The sequence below is a fragment of the Ranitomeya variabilis genome, chromosome 7 (genome assembly GCF_051348905.1).
Source record: "Ranitomeya variabilis isolate aRanVar5 chromosome 7, aRanVar5.hap1, whole genome shotgun sequence".
Classification (NCBI taxonomy): Eukaryota; Metazoa; Chordata; class Amphibia; order Anura; family Dendrobatidae; genus Ranitomeya; species Ranitomeya variabilis.
Genome location: NC_135238.1, coordinates 91,668,969 through 91,690,776, shown reverse-complemented (window position 1 = coordinate 91,690,776; position 21,808 = coordinate 91,668,969). Strand labels below are relative to the sequence as shown.

The 21,808-nt window shown below is 43.4% G+C and overlaps 1 protein-coding gene across 1 annotated transcript in view; it reads left to right on the top strand.

Moving 5' to 3' along the window:
- LOC143786152 (growth/differentiation factor 8-like) overlaps nt 1-21,808 on the top strand; it is a 323,945-nt gene that overhangs the window by 144,708 nt on the left and 157,429 nt on the right. Inside the window, exon 2 of the mRNA XM_077275441.1 lies at nt 15,700-16,064. Coding sequence (XP_077131556.1) covers nt 15,700-16,064 — 365 coding nt within the window. The remainder of the gene's footprint in view (nt 1-15,699; nt 16,065-21,808) is intronic.

Below are 21,808 nucleotides of genomic sequence, written 5' to 3'. Positions count from 1 at the left end.
GTAGGGAGACATGCTACTGGCTCTTCCACAAAGTTTAACTGTATCAGCATGCTGCACACTCCAATACAGTTAAAGGTACAAGTCTCTCCAGTTGAACCCTGTCGAGTCAGCTACACTACTGGCACTAGCATCAGCCCAAGTGGGGAAGCACTGTCTCTTCGGGGAGCTGAGAGGGGTCTCTTGGTTGGATGTGTGGCTGGCAGGCATCTCTCAGCAAATGCTTTGCCAAACAGTGCACATAACTTACCCTGGTAATATGCCAATGTAACTATTTTTCATAAACCATAAAAAAATTCATGCATGGGTGTAAAAGCATAGATGTGCTTGCTATGCTAACTAGCTTGACTGAGGGATGACTGGTTTAATTTCTGCATCCCACTGCAATGATTGCTAACCATGGCCAGCCTCCTCTTTGTCAACATCTTTGCCTAAGATAACTCAATGTCAGCCTCCACAAACACCTACTTCTCCTCCTTCAGCTCTTGCTCTCCCTCTCCATTGCATTCTGCTGTATGTAACATTTTCCTTGAGTGTCCCCAAAACCCTAAGGCGTTGATGAACAAAGACAAATTGCTGTTCTTCTTCTTCTATCTCCTATCGCATCCTGGTGCATGATTTTTCCAATATAAATATAACAATATTGATGCCACAATTGTCCCTACTGAGAAATTGATTAATATCAGGGTCTCAGTAGGTGACATACCTCCTTCATTAGCTGCCAATGGTAACTTACAATAACCCAAGCCCCAGTTTGCCTGATATAATCAGCTATCACTTTACACTACAGATGTTTGAACATATGCAACATTAAACTTTAACATTGCAAATGAGGTGGTGCTCAGGCAGACAGTTCTCTTTTTACAAAGTCTGAAGGGTGTTCTTAGTCATGTAAGAATGGCATAGGATCTTAGCATCTTGTCTGTAAGCTTGCAAAGTGAAAGTAAAATGTTACACAGTGAACATGAACTTCCTAGTTCTTTTTTTAACAGTGCTCTAATGGCAATACAACAGTAAACAGTTGGACAGAATGTCTGACAGGTGAGGGATATTGTTGTTTTTAGTTTTGTTTTATCACAGGAGACGATGGATTCAATGGAAAGGGCATTAAGTATAACTGTGTTTGTTATTTTTTAATAAAATAAGGAAGTGTGTGTTTTGTCTTTATTTCAAATAAAAGACTTTATACTTGCTGTGTCTTTATTTACAATACTATAGGATTAGTAATGGATAAGAATCTTTTAGACATCTATCCATTACTAATCCGTGGGCTTGATGTCACCAGACAATACAAATTGTGACATCAACCCCACAACTATTAACCCCACTTGCCACTGCCACAGGGCAAGTGGGAAGAGTCTGGCAAAGCACCAGAATTGGCGCATCTAATAGATGTGCTTTTTATGGGTGGCTGCGGGCTGCTATTTTTAGACTGGGGGGTGTCAATATCCCTGACCCCTTAACAGCCTGAGAATACCAGCTCCCAGCTGTCTGCTTTACCATGGCTGGTTGTCAAAAATGGGGGGACCCCATGCTATTTTTTATTATTTATTTAAATAATTAAAAAAACAGCGTGGGGACCACTCTATTCTTGATTACCAGCCTTGTTTATGCTGACAGCTGAAGGTTGTAGCCCCCAGCTGTCAGATTTGCCTGGCTGGTTATCAAAAATGCAAGTGAACCACTGCCATTTTTAAAAAAATATATATTTATTTAGAGCACAGTCGCTGGCTGATGAATACTCCCATCAGCCACCACCTGCTCTCATTGTTATTAGCAGCACAAGGCATAGTCTGATGGGAGCAGTAGTAGTCCCATCAGCCTGTGCTAGTGACCGAATGTAAACTTTTTACCTCTGATTACAGCTGTGGGCTCACTCTGTCATTTGACAGCGTGGAAGCTGTGGCTGTCTGACTAGCGGTAATGATTTTAGCGACGATCAGAAGCAGTGTTTGCAGCGCTATCATGCACATGACAGCGTGGCAAACACTGGATGTTTGGGTCCCCCATTGAAGTGAATGGGGTCTGGGTTTGGGTTCAGCTCTATGTGCAAGACACCTGTGCCATACATGAATACAATTCTTATGCTGTTCATGTTTAGCAGTGTGTACACATTCATCGCATTTCAGCTCATACAACTCATCTTCTGCTAATGTCTGTCATTATAGCTTTCCAAACTTTACAGTCAGCCTTTAGGTGCCCTGATTTACTGCAGAAAAAAACACTCAGTTGTGTCCTTCAAATGACTTATTTTTGGGTAGATCTTTGGTTTTTAATGCGGACTGTGCTTTGTATACTTCACTGCTGCTTGCACTTTTTGTATTTTGCTTAAACTCATCTACAAGTTTTCCTCTGATATACTCCAATGTAAGCTCATAATCTGGAAACGCATCTAATAGAGTTACAAGTGTGTGTAATAGCTTTTTTGTAGACTGCTTAGAAGTAGTGCAGCAACATGGAAATTCTTTTATTTTTTCCCCAATGCATCTCAGGTGCTCTACAATTTGTAGAGTATTTCTTATGTACTCCTGAATATTTTGTCCCTTCTTTAGCTTAGACTTAGGGTACCGTCTCACATAACGATTTACCAACGATCACGACCAGCGATACGACCTGGCCGTGATCGTTGGTAAGTGGTTGTGTGGTCGCTGGGGAGTTGTCACACAGTCAGCTCTCCAGCGACCAACGATGCCGAAGGCCCCGGGTAACCAGGGTAAACATCGGGTTACTAAGCGCAGGGCCACGCTTAGTAACCAGATGTTTACCCTGGTTACCAGCGTAAAAGTTAAAAAAAAAAAACCGTACATACTCACATTCCGGTGTCTGTCCCCCGGCATTCTGCTTCTCTCCACTGTGTCTGTGCCAGCCGGAAAGCACCGCGGTGACGTCACCGCTGTGCTCGCTTTCCGGCCGGCGCTCACAGTGCAGAGAAGCAGAACGCCGGGGGACAGACACCGGAATGTAAGTATGTACTGTTTGGGTTTTTTTACTTTTACGCTGGTAACCACGGTAAACATCGGGTTACTAAGCGCGGCCCTGCGCTTAGTAACCTGATGTTTACCCTGGTTACAAGCGAACGCATCGCTGGATCGCTGTCACACACAACGATCCAGCGATGACAGCAGGAGATCCAGCGACGAAAGAAAGTTCCAAACGATCTGCTACGACGTACGATTCTCAGCAGGGTCCCTGATCGCTGCTGCGTGTCAGACACAGCGATATCGTATGGATATCGCTGGAACGTCACGGATCGTACCGTCGTAGCGACCAAAGTGCCACTGTGTGACGGTACCCTTACACTTTCTGCAGCTGTTCCCACATTTCTTTTGTAGTTTCACATTTACATACATTCACAATCTGATCATCATCTATACTGAGGAAGATAGTACTTTGTACTTTTTGATCCTTCTCTACCCAGTCTTCTAATAGTGGTTTAGGTTTAGACTCCTGTGTGTATATTGTAAGGCAGTGACCGGTGTCATATGCGAGGGTACCTATGTATCCCCCAGGATGTGCTTAGAAGCATATTAGATCCGCTGGAGTGCCCTGTGCTCACAGCAGGTTTGCCTGTGAGACACAGGGAAGAATAAAAGTGAGTGTGAACTGGATCAAGTTATTTGACCCAGAAATTATTCAGGAAAACCCGGTATGGGCTTTTATTTTTTAAATGGACTGCAGGAAGGCAGTGGGGCCGGTCTGTTTCCTCCAGCCCAGATCTTATAGTGGCCCATGGCCATAGAATCTGGAGCAAAGAAAAAAAAACCCTGCAAGAGAGTTTGGGTGTGTCAGTGTTGGTCTGGGAGTCAGACCTAGCAGGAGCTTTATGAGGAGCTCTGTCCGTGTGGTGCAACACGGGCCAGGCAAAGCCTAAAAAGCCTGACACTCCAGCGTACACGGTGGTGTATTACGTTCACGGCAACGGACTGTGGACTGACGTTATTTTTTCCTGGCTGCATACTGAAAGACTTGTTTGCTTATTTTTCCGGTTTGTGAGTATGCTGTGAAATAAACAAGACTTTGTTTGAACTTTATATGGGTCACTGCCTATTCACTGCACAGCAAGGACATCGCTGCATCACAATATCCATGTACCATCTGTTATCTGCAGCATCTTTTTCTTGAATTTCCAGTAAATCTAGTTCTGGTTAGTCAGATTTAACACTCTGAACTTAACAGAGTTGTTGCTGTTGGCCATCTTTGCTTCTTCTTAGTACATTGTTGTTTTCTCTCCTCTGGACTGTTTCTTTGGGTTTCTGAATCCCTGGATCTCTGAACCCATAACCTGTTGTCAAGTAATTTCTGTACAGTCCAGCCGTTCAACATTGAAAATATCCTGTATTTATTCAGGAACAAAGAAAACACAGTTTACAACTGATATTTCTTATAGCTTGATATCTTAGCATTTTGACTGTCAGCTTGCAAAGTGAAAGTAAAATGTGCTCTAGTTACACACACAGTGAACCGAAACTTCCAGAATCTTTTTTTTAACAGTGCTTTGCTTGCAATGTAACACTACTGGTGGAGAAAGAAACGCATGCACTATAGGTTCGTCATATGTCATGTATCCCTCTTTAATGTGGGCTCCATTACTGAGCCTGTATCTTTTCCAGCACGTGACAGCTGGTTTTGTGGAATCGTGATCCACCCACGGCTGTTAACATGTTAAATGCCGCTATCAATCTCTGACAGCGGCATTTAACATGCTCACGCTGGAAGCACATCACTAACCCCCCATCGGCTCCCCTGGCTGGCATTCGTAGCAGATGAGCATTTCTGCTATGCATAGCAGGGATGAAGCCTTGCCATTAGTATCACAAGCGATCAGAAGATTCCAGCTTTAATTCTCCTAAGGAAACTTTTGAAGCAAGTAAAAAGCAGAAGAAAAAAATGTTTTCAAAAATATTTCAAAAATTTTAAAAATATAAAAGTTCAAATCACCCCCCTTTTGCACATTAAAAATAAAACAATCAAAAATATGCATATTTGGTATTGCTGCATTCAGAAAAGCCCAATCTATCAAAATATTAAAATAATTCATCCGAATAGTAAACGGTAAACCACTGAATTTATTTTTTTTGTCATCACAACATTGCAATAAATGTCAATCAAAATATTGTATCTAGCCTAAAATAGTATTAGTAAAGATGTCAGCTTGGCATGCAAAAATAAGCCCTTACCATGCTTCAGATCCTGAAAAATGAAGATGCTACGGTTCTCAGAATATGGCGCCAATTTTTTTTCACAAACTTTGGATTTTTTTAACACTTGAATAATTGTTTGATACCTGCAATCGCATAATGACTTGGAAAATCATAATGGCAGGTTAGTTTTAGCATGTAATGCACATGATAAAAAAATAAATAAATAAAAGCAATTGTGGAATTGCACTTTTCAACAATTTCACTGCACTTGGATTTTTTTCCTCATTTTCCAGTACACTATATGGTAAAGACAATGGTGTAGTTCAAAAGTACAACTTATCTTGCAAAAAACAAGCCCTCACTCGGACATATTGATAGAAAAGTAAAACAGTTATGTTTCTGGGAAGAAGGGGAGCGAAAAACAAAAACGAAAAATAGCCTGGGGTGAAGGGGTTAAACAGTAGAAATTGTAGTTGATGCAATATACACAATAATAGGCATTATTTCAATAATTACCAGTGTAAAACATGTAAAGACTGACAGTCTGCTATATTTTTCTACATGTCTCACACTGGTAACCCCCATTTCAGTTACAATAATAAAAGCTCTGGAGGCAGATTCTCAGGGAAATCTGTGTCCAACCCATAGATCTTAACAGTCCATTTACATATAAAAAAAACATGAATTTTTCAGGAATAAGACATCAGGTTGCAGATATCAGGATAAAATTGTACTCAATTTTCTATGACCTGAATAGCCATGTAGACAGATTAGGAATGTTGATCCTGCTGACAGATTTCCTTTAAGAGGCAAACAACTATGAGTTAATTTGAAAAAAAAAAAAACGCAAACGTAGTGCAGTTTGACAGTTTCAGACAATGTCTGTTACGACAAATGCCCAATTGCAGTAAACCCTGCTTGATGAGGAAGAGCAACTCATGCACTGTATGACTTTTGTCACCCTTGGTCAAAAGCTGTATAACTGCCTGGCAGTGCTTTACCTTACAAGAGTAAAACCATAGGGAAGGGAAGAGATGCAAAGCTATGCCCTGTCACTGTTCGGAACAGGGTCATGTATATTGAGAAGGACATGAAGCAGTTGGTTTGGTTGCAGTGGTGCATTGCTGCATTTGAAAACATTGAGCCACTGTGTGATCAAAAACCTATACTGTTCTTGTTCATAACTGCTACCCCATGTGCCAATGGTGCAAGGGAATTTCGAGCTCACTGCCAAGTCTAGAGAGTGGCCCACACTCTCCTGTATGTAACAGCACCAAATGGGCACAGCATTCTGCAATAAATGGCTGGGTAACTTTCATAGAGTTTGAGTACATGCCATGATTTCTCAAAAGGGATTGAAATCTGCAAAGTGGTATAGATCAACAGCACTTTAGAGCCGGTGTGCTTGCATGCTTCTCCCCTCCTCCAGCAGGGACACCGACCTACCGATGTGGCTCCTATCCCACACTTCCCCCTCTTCTGACTGCTGCCCTGGGTCTGGGCACGGACATGCGCTCCTTCTCTACTTCACAAAGGGAGAGCGCATGCCATTCTAAAGTGTCCCCAGCCAATGGCTGGGAGATAATATTATTTAATGCACCTCCACCTGAATGGAGGTGCCTGAGCAAGTCAGCTGTCTGCTTGCTTGCTAGTTGTCAGGTCTCCAGTACCCACTAGTCATTTTACTTGTCTTGTACCTATCTGTTATGGACCTGGTGGTTAGGTGCACCAGGAATGACCTGATAGTTAAACACGGAATCGGGACGAGCTCTGGGGAAATGGGAACTCTGCTGACCGCAAACCCTACTCCTATCAACACAACTAGAAATAGCCGTGGAGCGTGCCTGACTCTGCCTAGACGCCTCTTCACAGCCTAAGAGCTAACTACCCCTAAAGAAAGGAAACAAAGCCTCACTTGCCTCAGAGAAATTTCCCCAAAGGTAAAAGCAGCCCCCCACAAGTATTGACTGTGAGTTAAGAGGAAATCACAAACACAGGATGAAATAGGCTTTAGCAAAGGGAGGCCAGTCTAACTAAACAGATTGAGGATAGAAAAGGGATCTTTGCGGTCAACACAAAAAACTACAAAACCACGCAGAGTGTGCAAGAAATACCCCTCTGCACCCCCAGAGCTTCCAGCTAGCCAGGCAATTTCAAGATAGCAAGCTGGACTAGAACTTAGCAAGAAAAACCATATGTAACAAATGAACAAGCAGGAACTTAGCTTCACTGGAGAAGACAGGTCCTCAGAAAGATCCAGGAGAGATCTGAACCAGTACTAGAACATTGACAGCTGGCATGGAGTAATGATCTGAGTGGAGTTAAATAGAGAATGCAGCCTAGCCCTAAACGAAGGCAGGTGGGGAAGGAATCTCAGAACCAGCAGCTCCACTCACAGCCACCAGAGGGAGTCCACAGACAGAACTCACCGAAGTACCATTCATGACCACAGGAGGGAGTTCGAGAACAGAATTCACAACACCTATCTTCCCATACTTGCTTTGTGTCCCTGTATTCCAGCACCTGCCTGCCGGAACATCAGCAGTGCCCACCTTCACCAGCCTTCCTTAATATCAGCCATACCAGCCTGCACCTGCCATGCCAGTCTGTATAACAGCTGTACCTGCCTGCTCCTGCCGAGCAACTCTGTATACCAGCCGTACCTGCCGTGCCAGTCTGTATACCAGTCGTACCTGTCTACACTTGCCATATTTCCCAGCATTCCTGTCATGTCTGCCTGTGCTTATCAAGTTCAACTTGTCTTGGCCATTTCATCTGTCTGCCCCTTTGATGGTCAGCTACAGTGCATTCGAAGTCTATCCTGGAGCAGCTCCTGGAGTCCATCTAGAGCCATGTCTAACCTCATCATCAGGGGCTCTTGTGAAAACTCAGGTATTTGCCCAATCACACCCCTCCAGGCTCTCCTCTCCTCTCCTGTTACAAGCAATACCATCAACTTTAGCAGATATCATCTTCTTTACTGCTTCAGTTTTACAATGCACACCTTAGTTTTATCCAATGCTTTATGAATTCCTCTCATTAACATTCTCTCGACGACACAATCATCCAATTTGCGTAATGTGGTGGTATACTTTTTTTTCAATTCACGCTAGTTGAATTACAAATTAAGTCCAGCAAATTTCTTAAAATTTAACCTGAATTGATTTGCATTAAATTGATTATAACATCTTGTAGCTAGGAATCATAGTTAAACAAATTCCTAACATTTGATAATATGTATTACTGCATGACATCATGCATGTGTTTTTTAACCCCTTAATGACCGCCGATTCACCTTTTAACGGCAGCAGTGAAGTGTACTTATTCCTCAGTGCCGCTTTTTAACAGCGCTGAGAAATAAGGTTATAGCGCTCCCGGCGTTGAAAAATCTTTGGGGTCTCAGCTACCAGGGGTAGCTGAAACTCCAGAAAACATGATTTAGGTCAGTTTTTATTGTTAAATAGAGAATCCAGCCTAGCCCTAAACGAGGGCAGGTGGGGAAGGAATCTCAGAACCAGCAGCTCCACTCACAGCCACCAGAGGGAGTCCACGGACAGAACTCACCGAAGTACCATTCATGACCACAGGAGGGAGTTCGAGAATGGAATTCACAACAGTACCCCCCCTTGAAGAGGGGTCACCGAACCCTCACCAGAGCCCCCAGGCCGATCAGGATGAGCCAAATGAAAGGCACGAACTAAATCGGCAGCATGGACATCAGAGGCAACAACCCAAGAATTATCCTCCTGACCATAGCCCTTCTGTTTGACCAAGTACTGAAATTTTCGTCTCGAAATACGAGAATCCAAAATCTTCTCCACCACATACTCCAACTCCCCCTCGACCAACACCGGAGCAGGAGGATCAATGGAGGGAACCATAGGCGCCACATATCTCTGCAGCAACGACCTATCGAACACATTATGGATGGCAAAAGAAGCAGGAAGGGCCAAACGAAATGATACAGGATTAAGAATTTCAGAAATCTTATAAGGACCAATGAAACGAGGCTTAAACTTAGGAGAAGAAACCTTCATAGGAACATAATGAGATGATAACCAAACCAAATCCCCAACACGAAGTCGGGGACCAACACAGCGACGGCGGTTAGCGAAACGTTGAGCCTTCTCTTGGGACAAGGTCAAATTGTCCACCACATGAGTCCAAATTTGCTGCAACCTGTCCACCACAGAATCCACACCAGGACAGTCCGAAGGCTCAACCTGCCCTGAAGAAAAACGAGGATGAAAACCAGAATTACAAAAAAAGGCGAAACCAAAGTAGCCGAACTGGCCCGATTATTAAGGGCGAACTCAGCCAATGGCAAGAAGGTCACCCAATCATCCTGATCCGCAGAAACAAAGCATCTCAGATAGGTTTCCAAAGTCTGATTGGTTCATTCGGTTTGGCCATTTGTCTGAGGATGGATAGCCGAAGAAAAAGACAAATCAATGCCCATCTTAGCACAAAAGGAATGCCAAAACCTTGAAACAAACTGGGAACCTCTGTCAGACACGATGTTCTCCGGAATGCCATGCAAACGAACCACATGTTGGAAAAATAATGGAACCAAATCAGAGGAAGAAGGCAATTTAGGCAAGGGTACCAAATGGACCATTTTAGAGAAGCGATCACAAACCACCCAGATGACCGACATCCTTTGAGAAACAGGAAGATCTGAAATAAAATCCATGGAAACATGCGTCCAGGGCCTTTTCAGGACTGGCAAGGGCAAAAGTAACCCACTGGCACGAGAACAGCAGGGCTTAGCCCGAGCACAAGTCCCACAAGACTGCACAAAAGAACACACATCCCGCGACAAAGAAGGCCACCAAAAGGACCTAGCCACCAAATCTCTGGTACCAAAAATCCCAGGATGACCAGCCAACACCAAACAATGAACCTCAGAGATAACTCTATTAGTCCATCTATCAGGGACAAACAGTTTCTCCGCTGGACAACGGTCAGGTCTATCAGCCTGGAACTCCTGCAGCACCAGCCGCAAATCAGGGGAGATGGCAGACAGAACTACCCCCTCTCTGAGAATACCAGCTGGCTCAGGAACCCCAGGAGAATCAGGCACAAAACTCCTTGAAAGGGCATCAGCCTTCACATTCTTAGAACCCGGAAGGTACGAAACCACAAAATTGAAATGGGAGAAAAACAGCGACCAACGAGCCTGTCTAGGATTCAACCACTTGGCAGACTCGAGATAAGTCAGATTCTTGTGATCTGTCAAGACCACCACGCGATGCTTGGCTCCTTCAAGCCAATGTCGCCACTCCTCGAATGCCCACTTCATAGCCAACAACTCCCGATTGCCAACATCATAATTACGCTCAGCAGGCGAAAACTTTCTTGAAAAGAAAGCGCATGGCTTCATTACAGAGCAATCAGAACTTCTCTGAGACAAAACAGCCCCTGCTCCAATTTCAGAAGCATCAACCTCGACCTGAAAAGGGAGCGAAACATCTGGCTGACATAACACAGGAGCCAAAGAGAAACGACGTTTCAACTCCTGAAAAGCCTCAACGGCCGCAGAGGACCAATTAACCACATCAGCACCCTTCTTGGTCAAATCAGTCAACGGTTTAACAACACTAGAAAAATTAGCGATGAAGCGACGGTAAAAATTGGCAAAGCCCAGAAATTTCTGAAGGCTCTTCACAGATGTAGGCCGAGTCCAATCATAAATAGCTTGGACTTTAACAGGATCCATCTCGATAGTAGAAGGGGAAAAAATGAAACCCAAAAAGGAAACCTTCTGAACTCCAAAGAGACCCTTTCTGAAAATTGCTGCCAGGGCACACTCATTCCACTGAGTAAGCACAGACCACTTTCTGAACTTCTGGCAATATACCTCCGCTTCATCCTGACCCTGACACAAAGCCAGCAAAATTTTCTCTGCCTGATCCACAGAATTTGGTTCATCCTAAAGCAATCCCAGCGCCAGAAAAAAACGCATCTACATTACACAATGCAGGATCTCCTGGCGCCAGGGCGAATGCCCAGTCTTGAGGATCGCCATGCAACAAAGAAATAATGATTCTTACTTGCTGAATAGGGTCACCAGAAGAGCGGGGTTTCAGAGCAAGAAACAGTTTACAATTGTTTTTAAAATTCAGAAATTTAGATCTATCCCCAGAAAACAAATCAGGAATTGGAATTCTAGGCTCCAACATAGGATTCTGAACTACATAATCTTGACTGTTTTGAACCTTTGCAGCGAGTTGATCTACACTAGAGGACAGACCTTGAATGTCCATATCCACACCTGAGTTTTGAACCACCCAGAGTTTAAGGGGAAAAGAAAGGCAAAACACACTGCAGAGAAAAAAAAATGGTCTCAGAACTTCTCTTTTCCCTCTATTGAGATGCATTAACACTTTGTTGGCCAGCTGTACTGTTATGGACCTGGTGGTTAGGTGCACCAGGAATGACCTGATAGTTGAACACGGAATCGGGACGAGCTCTGGGGAAATGGGAACTCTGCTGACCGCAAACCCTACTCCTATCAACACAACTAGAAATAGCCGTGGAGCGTGCCTGACTCTGCCTAGACGCCTCTTCACAGCCTAAGAGCTAACTACCCCTAAAGAAAGGAAACAAAGCCTCACTTGCCTCAGAGAAATTTCCCCAAAGGTAAAAGCAGCCCCCCACAAGTATTGACTGTGAGTTAAGAGGAAATCACAAACACAGGATGAAATAGGCTTTAGCAAAGGGAGGCCAGTCTAACTAAACAGATTGAGGATAGAAAAGGGATCTTTGCGGTCAACACAAAAAATTACAAAACCACGCAGAGTGTGCAAGAAATACCCCCACACCGACTCACGGTGCGGTGGTGCCACTCTGCACCCCCAGAGCTTCCAGCTAGCCAGGCAGTTTCAAGATAGAAAGCTGGACTAGAACTTAGCAAGAAAAACCATATGTAACAAATGAACAAGCAGGAACTTAGCTTCGCTGGAGAAGACAGGTCCTCAGAAAGATCCAGGAGAGATCTGAACCAGTACTAGAACATTGACAGCTGGCATGGAGTAACGATCTGAGTGGAGTTAAATAGAGAATCCAGCCTAGCCCTAAACGAGGGCAGGTGGGGAAGGAATCTCAGAACCAGCAGCTCCACTCACAGCCACCAGAGGGAGTCCACGGACAGAACTCACCGAAGTACCATTCATGACCACAGGAGGGAGTTCGAGAACAGAATTCACAACACCTATCTTCCCATACTTGCTTTGTGTCCCTGTATTCCAGCACCTGCCTGCCGGAACATCAACAGTGCCCACCTTCACCAGCCTTCCTTAATATCAACCATACCAGCCTGCACCTGCCATGCCAGTCTGTATAACAGCTGTACCTGCCTGCTCCTGCCGAGCGACTCTGTATACCAGCCGTACCTGCCGTGCCAGTCTGTATACCAGTCGTACCTGTTTTCACTTGCCATATTTCCCAGCATTCCTGTCATGTCTGCCTGTACTTATCAAGTTCAACTTGTCTTGGCCATTTCATCTGTCTGCCCCTTTGATGGTCAGCTACAGTGCATTCGAAGTCTATCCTGGAGCAGCTCCTGGAGTCCATCTAGAGCCATGTCTAACCTCATCATCAGGGGCTCTTGTGAAAACTCAGGTATTTGCCCAATCACACCCCTCCAGGCTCTCCTCGGATCACGACACAGTGGTTCCACCACCCCTGTTACAAGCAATGCCACCAACTTTAGCAGATATCATCTTCTTTACTGCTTCAGTTTTACAATGCACACTTTAGTTTTATCCAATGCTTTATGAATTCCTCTCATTAACAGTTGCTTGACAGTGCACTCTGATATCACCTTACGTTTCCAGATTCTCCCTAAAATGGCTGGTCTTTACTCTGGCTTGGCTTTTATACAAGCTACTATAGTACCTCCTTATTAGAAGTGCTTTACAATTCCATGTGACAGCTGCAAGACATTATTGGGAAACACACACAGGCATGCTTGAGGTTAGCATTCTCTCGACGACACAATCATCCAATTTGCGTAATGTGGTGGTATACTTTTTTTTCAATTCACGCTAGTTGAATTACAAATTAAGTCCAGCAAATTTCTTAAAATTTAACCTGAATTGATTTGCATTAAATTGATTATAACATCTTGTAGCTAGGAATCATAGTTAAACAAATTCCTAACATTTGATAATATGTATTACTGCATGACATCATGCATGTGTTTTTTAACCCCTTAATGACCTCCGATTCACCTTTTAACGGCAGCAGTGAAGTGTACTTATTCCTCAGTGCCGCTTTTTAACAGCGCTGAGAAATAAGGTTATAGCGCTCCCGGCGTTGAAAAATCTTTGGGGTCTCAGCTACCAGAGGTAGCTGAAACTCCAGAAAACATGATTTAGGTCAGTTTTTACCGCCCCCAGTGTTGCGATCACCGTTATTCACCAAATAACAGCAACTGCCAAAAAAAGACAGATTTCCCATTTATTTCTCTCTCATTTGATATGATCTAGCATACCAGAGGAGAGAGAAATGGGGTCCCCTGAGGCCCCTGCTACTTCCAGCAGTGTTCCCCGACCCTCGGTGTCTGCTTCTGAGAATAAAATGGTGGGTGCATGAGCAGTTTACCCAACAAGATCTGCCGGCTGGCACCCGGCAACAATAGGAGCCCAAAATAAAATAAGTAAATCAAACGCCCCTTTATAGCTCCCTTAGTTAGGTAAAAATAATAAAATAAAAAGTATTTATTTCCATTTTTCCATTAGAGTTATGGTTGGGCTCGGGTTAATGTTAGGGTTGGGGTTAGAGCTAGGGTTAGGGTTGAGACTAGAGTTAGGGTTGGGCTAGGGTTGGGGAAAGAGCTAGGGTTAGGGTTGGGGCTATTAGGGTTAGGGTTGGGCTAGGGTTAGGGCTAGGGTTTGGGTTGAGGTTAGAGCTAAGTTTAGGGTTGGGCTAAGGTTAGGGTTGGGGCTGGGTTAGAGCTAGGGTTAGGGTTGGGCTAGGGTTAGGTTTGGGGCTAGTGTTAGTATTGGGGCTAGGGTTGTGTTGGGGCTAAGGTTGTGTTAGGGTTTGGGTTGTGGTGTTGCGGTTAGGATTGTGGTTAGGGTTAAGGTTAGGGTTGGAATTAGGGTATGGGGTGTGTTGGGATTAGAGTTGGGGTTAGGACTGTGCTAGGGTTGGAGTTAGAATTGGGAGGTTTCCACTGTTTACGTACATCAGGGGGTCTCCAAATGCGACATACTGCCTGCCATTGATTCCAGCCAATTTTGCATTTAAAATGTCAAACGGTTCCCTCCTTCTGAGCCCTGCCATGCACCCAAACAGGGGCTTTCCCCCACATACAGGGTATCGGCGTACTCAAGAGAAATTGCACAACAAATTTTGTGGTCAATTTTCTTCTGATATCCTTGTGAAAATAAAAAAGTTTGGTTCCAAAATATTGTTTTGTGAAAGTAAAATTGTTTCCTTTCATATTGCTTTAGTTATCGTGAAGCACCTGAAGGGTTAATAAACTTCTTTAATAAGGTTTTGGGCAACTTGAGGGGTGCAGTTTTTACAATGGTGTCACTTTGGGGTATTTTCTGTTATATTGACCCCCCATACTCACTTCAAATGTGAGGTAGTCCTTAAAAAAGGGTTTTATAAATTTTGTTGGAAATATGAGAAATCGCTGGTCAACTTTTAACCCTCATAACGTCCTAACAAAACAAACTTATGTTTCCAAAATTGTGCTGATATAAAGTAGACATGTGAGAAATGTTATTTATTGACCATTTTGTGCGATATGACTCTGATTTAAGGGCACAAAAGTTAAAAGTTTGAAAATTGCAAAACTTCCATTTTTTCATAAATAGACACAAGTCATATTGAAGAAATTTTACCACTACCATGAAGAACAATATGTCGCAAAAAAAAATCTCAATCAGTGGTATACATTGAAGCATTCCAGAGCTATAACCTCATAAAGTGACAGTGGTCGGAATTGTAAAAATTGGCTTGGTCATTAAGTACAAAATTGGCTCTGTCACTAAGGGATTAAGGCACATAACAAAGTGAATTCAATATTTTTATATTACAGTTTGTAACTTTTTTATTATAATTCAAGATAAAAATGTAACAAAGTAAAATAAAAATATATAGGCTAGAGAAAAACTATATTTTGCTGTAATACAATTGATTTGACTATTTTCTTTAGTCTGTAAGATTTTTTTAAGCAATCTCACATTTACAATCCATTGTTGCTAATAATATAAAAAATTATCTATAAAAATGTGATCTTATAACCATAATATAAGCCATAATCATCAACATTAACAGAAATAAACACTTGAAATATCTCATTCTGTTTGTAATGGCTCTATCTAATTAATATATGAGATTCACTTTTTCTGTTGAAAAACTGAAATAACTTAACTTTTTCGTGATATTGTAATTTTGTAAGAAGCACCTGTATTTCTGTATTAAATGGCTTTAATTATAATGTTATAGTGTAGCTAAAGAAAAAATAATAATTTTTAATAAACATTGAATGGTAACTGTTAAAAGAACTTTAATCTGATTTATAAACATTTTTACTTTACAGCTGAATTTGTAGCTGATGTTGCTGAAAAACCAAAATGCTGTTATTTTAAAGTAAGCTCCAAAATTCAGCTAAATAAAATTTCAAAGGCCCAGTTATGGATTTATCTAAAGCCTGTCCAAAGGTCTACAACAGTTGTGGTGCAAATCTTAAGACTCATTAAGCCTTTGAAAGATGGTTCAAGACATATTGGAATCCGAGCATTAAAACTTGAGATGAATCCAGGACCTGGATCTTGGCAAAGTATAGATGTGAAAACTGTGCTTCAAAACTGGCTGAAGAATCCTGAATCCAATCTTGGCATTGAAATTAAAGCATTTGATGGGAATGAAGATGACCTTGCAGTTACCAACAATGAAAATGGGCTGGTAAATTTTATAATTTAGATTTTTAGTTACATTATATGTTTAGTAGTTTTAAGTCAATTTCAGTAAATTCTGGTAATTTGAACCAATATGACAGAATACCAATCAGAAGAAAACAAATGCATCTCTACATCATATGTCTTACTTGCAACTAGTGTTGAGCATTCCGATACCGCAAGTATCGGGTATCGGCCGATATTTGCTGTATCGGAATTCCGATACTGGTATTCCGATACTTTTGTGGTATCGGGTATCGGTATCGAAACAACATTAATGTGTAAAATAAAGAATTAAAATAAAAAATATTGCTATACTCACCTCTCCGACGCAGCCTGCACCTTACCGAGGGAACCGGCAGCGTTTGTTTGCTTAAAATTCGCGCTTTAACTTCCTTACGCGAAGTCCCGGCTTGTGATTGGTCGCGCGCCGCCCATGTGGCCGGGACACAACCAATCACAGCAAGCCGTGACGTAATTTCAGGTCCTTCAGGATTTTAAAATTACGTTCCGGCGTTGTGATTGGTTGCGTCGCAGTCACATGGGCGACGCAACCAATCACAAGCCGTGACGTCACGGGAGGCTGGACACGCCCAATAGAAAACCATGTAAGGTAAGTGCAAAAAGCACAGAACTACCCAAAATAGGGTTAGACAACCTATTATGACTGGTGCCTGGACACCTGTATGGCTCATGGGACACTCAAATCAGTCTGAGACCATCCACATAGAAGTCAAGCCCCAGGGCATAAAACAAGCACAACGGACAATAACCGATAGATGCAAGAAAATGCTGAGATGGAACTTTACCAGGCACGAGCAGTCCGTGGAACGGCAGGTGAAGGGATGGGACAGGGGCCAATGCAGCCCAACGCGTGTCGCCCTTCAGGAGAGGGCTTCGTCAGGGGAAGTGCACTTGGCCCCTGTCCCATCCCTTCACCTGCCGTTCCACGGACTGCTCGTGCCTGGTAAAGTTCCATCTCAGCATTTTCTTGCATCTATCGGTTATTGTCCGTTGTGCTTGTTTTATGCCCTGGGGCTTGACTTCTATGTGGATGGTCTCAGACTGATTTGAGTGTCCCATGAGCCATACAGGTGTCCAGGCACCAGTCATAATAGGTTGTCTAACCCTATTTTGGGTAGTTCTGTGCTTTTTGCACTTACCTTACATGGTTTTCTATTGGGTTTCGAGTGATGGCAGGCTCTAAATAATTGCTCATTATTAAATGCATTCTAGGTTATGTATTTTAGGTTATATGAGCTACTATATCTGTTATGTACATTGATGTGGACAGGGCTCTTTGCTTATGGTTTTTAAGTATGTTTTATTTTTGTGTGTCAATAAAATCCTGTGTTTTTTCCATATACCATGTTTCTATTTTTTGCGTGGTGTGCTTCTTTGGAGTGATACTTTTTTCCTCTGTTAGTAGCGTAAGGAAGTTAAAGCGCGAATTTTAAGCAAACAACGCTGCCGGTTCCCTCGCTGAAATCCAGGCTGCGTCGGAGAGGTGAGTATAGCAATATTTTTTATTTTAATTCTTTATTTTACACATTAATATGGTTCCCAGGGCCTGAAGGAGAGTTTCCTCTCCTTCAGACCCTGGGAACCATCAGGGATACCGTCCGATACATGAGTCCCATTGACTTGTATTGGTATCGGGTATCGGTATCGGATTGGATCCGATACTTTGCCGGTATCGGCCGATACTTTCCGATACCGATACTTTCAAGTATCGGACGGTATCGCTCAACACTACTTGCAACATTATAAAATGTAAACATTACAAACAAATTATTTTGGGTACTGTTTTTGCAGATACTTATACAGGATTATATTAGTGAAGGATTGATTATGTTACTCATCTAGGAAGAACTTTATTTGTCTCATATCGCTGTAATGACCTTGAACACTCCAGATGTCCTATTGCCAAATTTCATACACAGAGAACAAGATAGGTCACCGCCACCTCCCAGCTCTCAAAATTAAAAAAGCCTTCCTGAGATGAACAAACTGTTTTGCCTATTCAAAATGTGGTGTTATCAGGCAGTTTATAAACAGTTTCACTTTTTAATGCTAAATAGTGTATGACATTTTCCATTTAGAAATATCCTTTATGTCATATGATTCTTTAAGTAACAGCAGTTCTGGTCTGGTGCAAATTGCAATGTAAATAGTGTACAGCATAAACTTTTCATACATTTGAGAGAATGGCAGGCACGGTACCGCATAGGGAATGTGCCTCTGACTGCAGAGCCCCTTATAGATGAAGATAATAGGAAACACCGTGCAGTGCCAATTCCCCCCTCACACTACTCCCCCAGGTGATGCACTAATTGGGACGCCCAGCTGACCAACGGGAAGAGAGAGGAAGGGGCGTCTGGCCACACCCACAAGGGTTAAATCCAGGTGCCGGGGTCAGTTCCTTCCTCTTTCTCCCCGGCTGACCCTCTGGAAGCAATTGTCCCACCCTCCCTCCCATACATATTTACTAATGTGTTTATGACGTTTTATAAAAAAAAAAAAAAATGTTTTTATTACTTGAAATTTAATGCTGACGATAATAATACTGTTATTTTAAGTCACAGCGGAAATGGAGGGAGGGGCGAAGCTTCGTAACCGCTCATTGGCTAGCCGCCTGTCGGTCGCAGACTGGGCCCACGGCTGTGAGCCCGTTGCGAAATGTAATTTGCCCCTCCCTGCTTATTAAATTAATAAACTGTGACCGACTAGTTCAACCCATCCGAGCCTGTTGGTGTCGTCTTTTCGGGATTGGTGGTAGGGGGGAAGGCACTAGTTACGACACACGGGTCTCCGCAGTCAAGGAAGAAAGTTAGATAACAGTAGTGAGACAGTTTAGTAATCAGAAAAAAGTCCAACCGGGACAAGTAATGACAATTCCTCTTGTAAGGTATAATAACTATCAAGTTACAAATTGTGACAAAGTCATTGGCAAAGTACTGGAGAGGAGATATGTGTCACAAAGATTATTAGCTTCAGAGATATGGACCTAGGAAAATGTTCCAACATACTAAGTGTTGAAAGGGGTTAATCGGCCATGATAAGGGCTAAGTTTAGTGAACAGCTGAAGAGTAGGTGGGAGGCTGTTCACCATATCTCCACCCCAGAGTGGAGTCCAGATGGTAAATACATAGCCTTCTGACTAATTCAGTGTTGGGTGTGCCTGGAGAGCAGACCTCTAGAGATGCGTTTGCTCATGATGAGGAAAGTTGAACCTTTTTTATGTTTATTCCTGAGTGGGCAGATCCCTGCAGCAACATGGACTGTGTCATATGCTATGTTTTTTTTGTTTTCCCGTTAGGCCAGAAAGCCCATTGTGGAGGAACGGGGTCAGTGAGTGCTCTCGTCCGCTGGCCCGGCTGTCTATAGCAAGACTGCATGAACCAGGGATCATACCCCTTTACGCCCCCTCTATCTCCCGGTGGGCAATACACTACACAGACAACACAGGGTTAAGGTAAAACAGTGTGGCAATACTTTATTGAACCACAACACACAATAACAAACAGAACAATCTCAGCAATTACCCCAACATATGGCACATGACTGGGTTTTAGGCAATGTGCACACGTTAAGTATTTTTCGCGTTTTTTTCGCGTTTTTTCGCTATAAAAACGTGATAAAAACGCGAAAAAAACGCTTACATATGCCTCCTATTATTTTAAGTGTATTCCGCATTTTTTGTGCAAATGTAGCCTTTTTTTCCGCGAAAAAATCGCATCGCGGAAAAAAAAGCAACATGTTCATTAAAATGCGGAATTGCAGGGGATTCCGCACACCTAGGGGTCCATTGATCTGCTTACTTCCCGCACGGGCTGTGCCCACGATGCGGGAAGTAAGCAGATTATGTGCGGTTGGTACCCAGGGTGGAGGAGAGGAGACTCTCCTCCACGCACTGGGCACCATATAAGTGGTCAAAAAATAAGAATTAAAATAAAAAATAGTCCTATACTCACCCTCGATGTCTTCCCACCTCCACTGCATGCTGTCGCTTCGGTTCCTGTAGCTGATGTACGCTGAAGGACCTTGCCGATGACATCACTGTCCTGTGATTGGTCGTGAGCGGTCATGTGACCGCTCACGTGACCGTGACGTCACGGAAGGTCCTGTGCGCACAGACCAGCTATAGGAAGAGGAACGGACGCCGGTGAGGAGATGTCTGAGTGAGTATAAGCATTTTTTTATTTTTTTAATTATTTTTAAACATTCTATCTTTTACTATAGATGCGGCATAAGCTGCATCTATAGTAAAAAGTTGGTCACACTTGTCAAACAGTATGTTTGACAAGTGTGACCAACTTGTCAGTCAGTTTTCCAAGCGATGCTACAGATCGCTTGGAAAACTTTAGCATTCTGCAAGCTAATTACGCTTGCAGAATGCTAAAAAAACGCGAAAAAAACGCAAAAAAAAAAATGCGGATTTCTTGCAGAAAATTTCCGGTTTTCTTCAGGAAATTTCTGCAAGAAATCCACAATGTGTGCACATACCCTTACTCTTCCGCTGGGATAATGGTAGATGTTATGATAATTAAGATATACTCTGGTTTCTCAACACCCATGTTTATTTTGTTAACCCTTCACTAATTTATGCAGTACCTTTAATAAACCAGTAGGAGATTTACAGAGACAGCATGTTAGGTGTCGAGTTCCCACCGCTGCACAGGTGGAATCTCGAACCATGTCCGCTGCGATCTGCCATTCTCCTACAGCCACAGTGGAGCCTGCTCAGCAGAGACGTTGGTCCCAGTGTCTGGCTCAAACAGATACTGTGCATTTGGTTACAGCTGCCATTCCAGGTTCAGCCTTTGTAACCAGCATTGATCAGAGGCGAGCAGACGTTCCAGGAACTAAGTCCTGCTTTTCTTCTACTGAGCATGCCCACGGGAAGACCTCTTATTGGTGGTTGGGGGTCACATGCTCAGGTCCTGTAGTGGCTCCGATTGGAGCACTGGGAAGGTCCTAGAAGGCTACAGATATAAAAGGTTTGCATGGCCGCTCGGCCAAGCGCTAGTATAAATCAGTTATTGTGTGTGTGGATGTGTGCCTGTTCTGGTGAAAGCTCCGAATCATTCCCATCCCTAGTGTTGATGAATGCTCGCAAATGTTGGAGCTGTCTAGCACCAGTTAGTGCCATCCAGCACAAGGCACAATCTATAGCGTCTAACAGCAGCATTAGCCGGTTAGCACCGTGCGTAACCAGTGCGCTTACCTATCCCTAGTTAGGGCAGTTAGTGGTGTTCACCAGAGCAGCGCTGCACGCACTCAGTGCGGTAAATTATTTTTTAGGTTTTTCCCTGGCACTGCAGTTGAGGCGCCGAACACTAGTGGTCTAGAGGGACTCTAACCCGTGTCCTTAGGGCAGGGTCCTGTGACCCAATACTAGCATTCCTGTGACACAACAGGGTTCACTTCCTTACATACCGGGTGAAGCTAACCCGTGTGCGTTCACATTATACTGCCATATACTGTCCGCCATTATCGAGCAACAGGTGTCATCTCTGCACGGTGGACCCCGAGCTGTGAATGCACCTTATACCATCCTTATAATTATTTGGTGCATTCTGCCAGCCCTAACATTATACTAGCGCCAGGGTCTGGCTATTAATGGTGGGCAAACAGCGACTATAGCGGTACATCCAGCAGCTGGAGGGCAGGTTGGCGGCTCTTGAGCGCACAACCTCAGCCGTGGATGTTACCGCAATTGCTGTTGAGGCTGCTAGCATGGCTGCATCT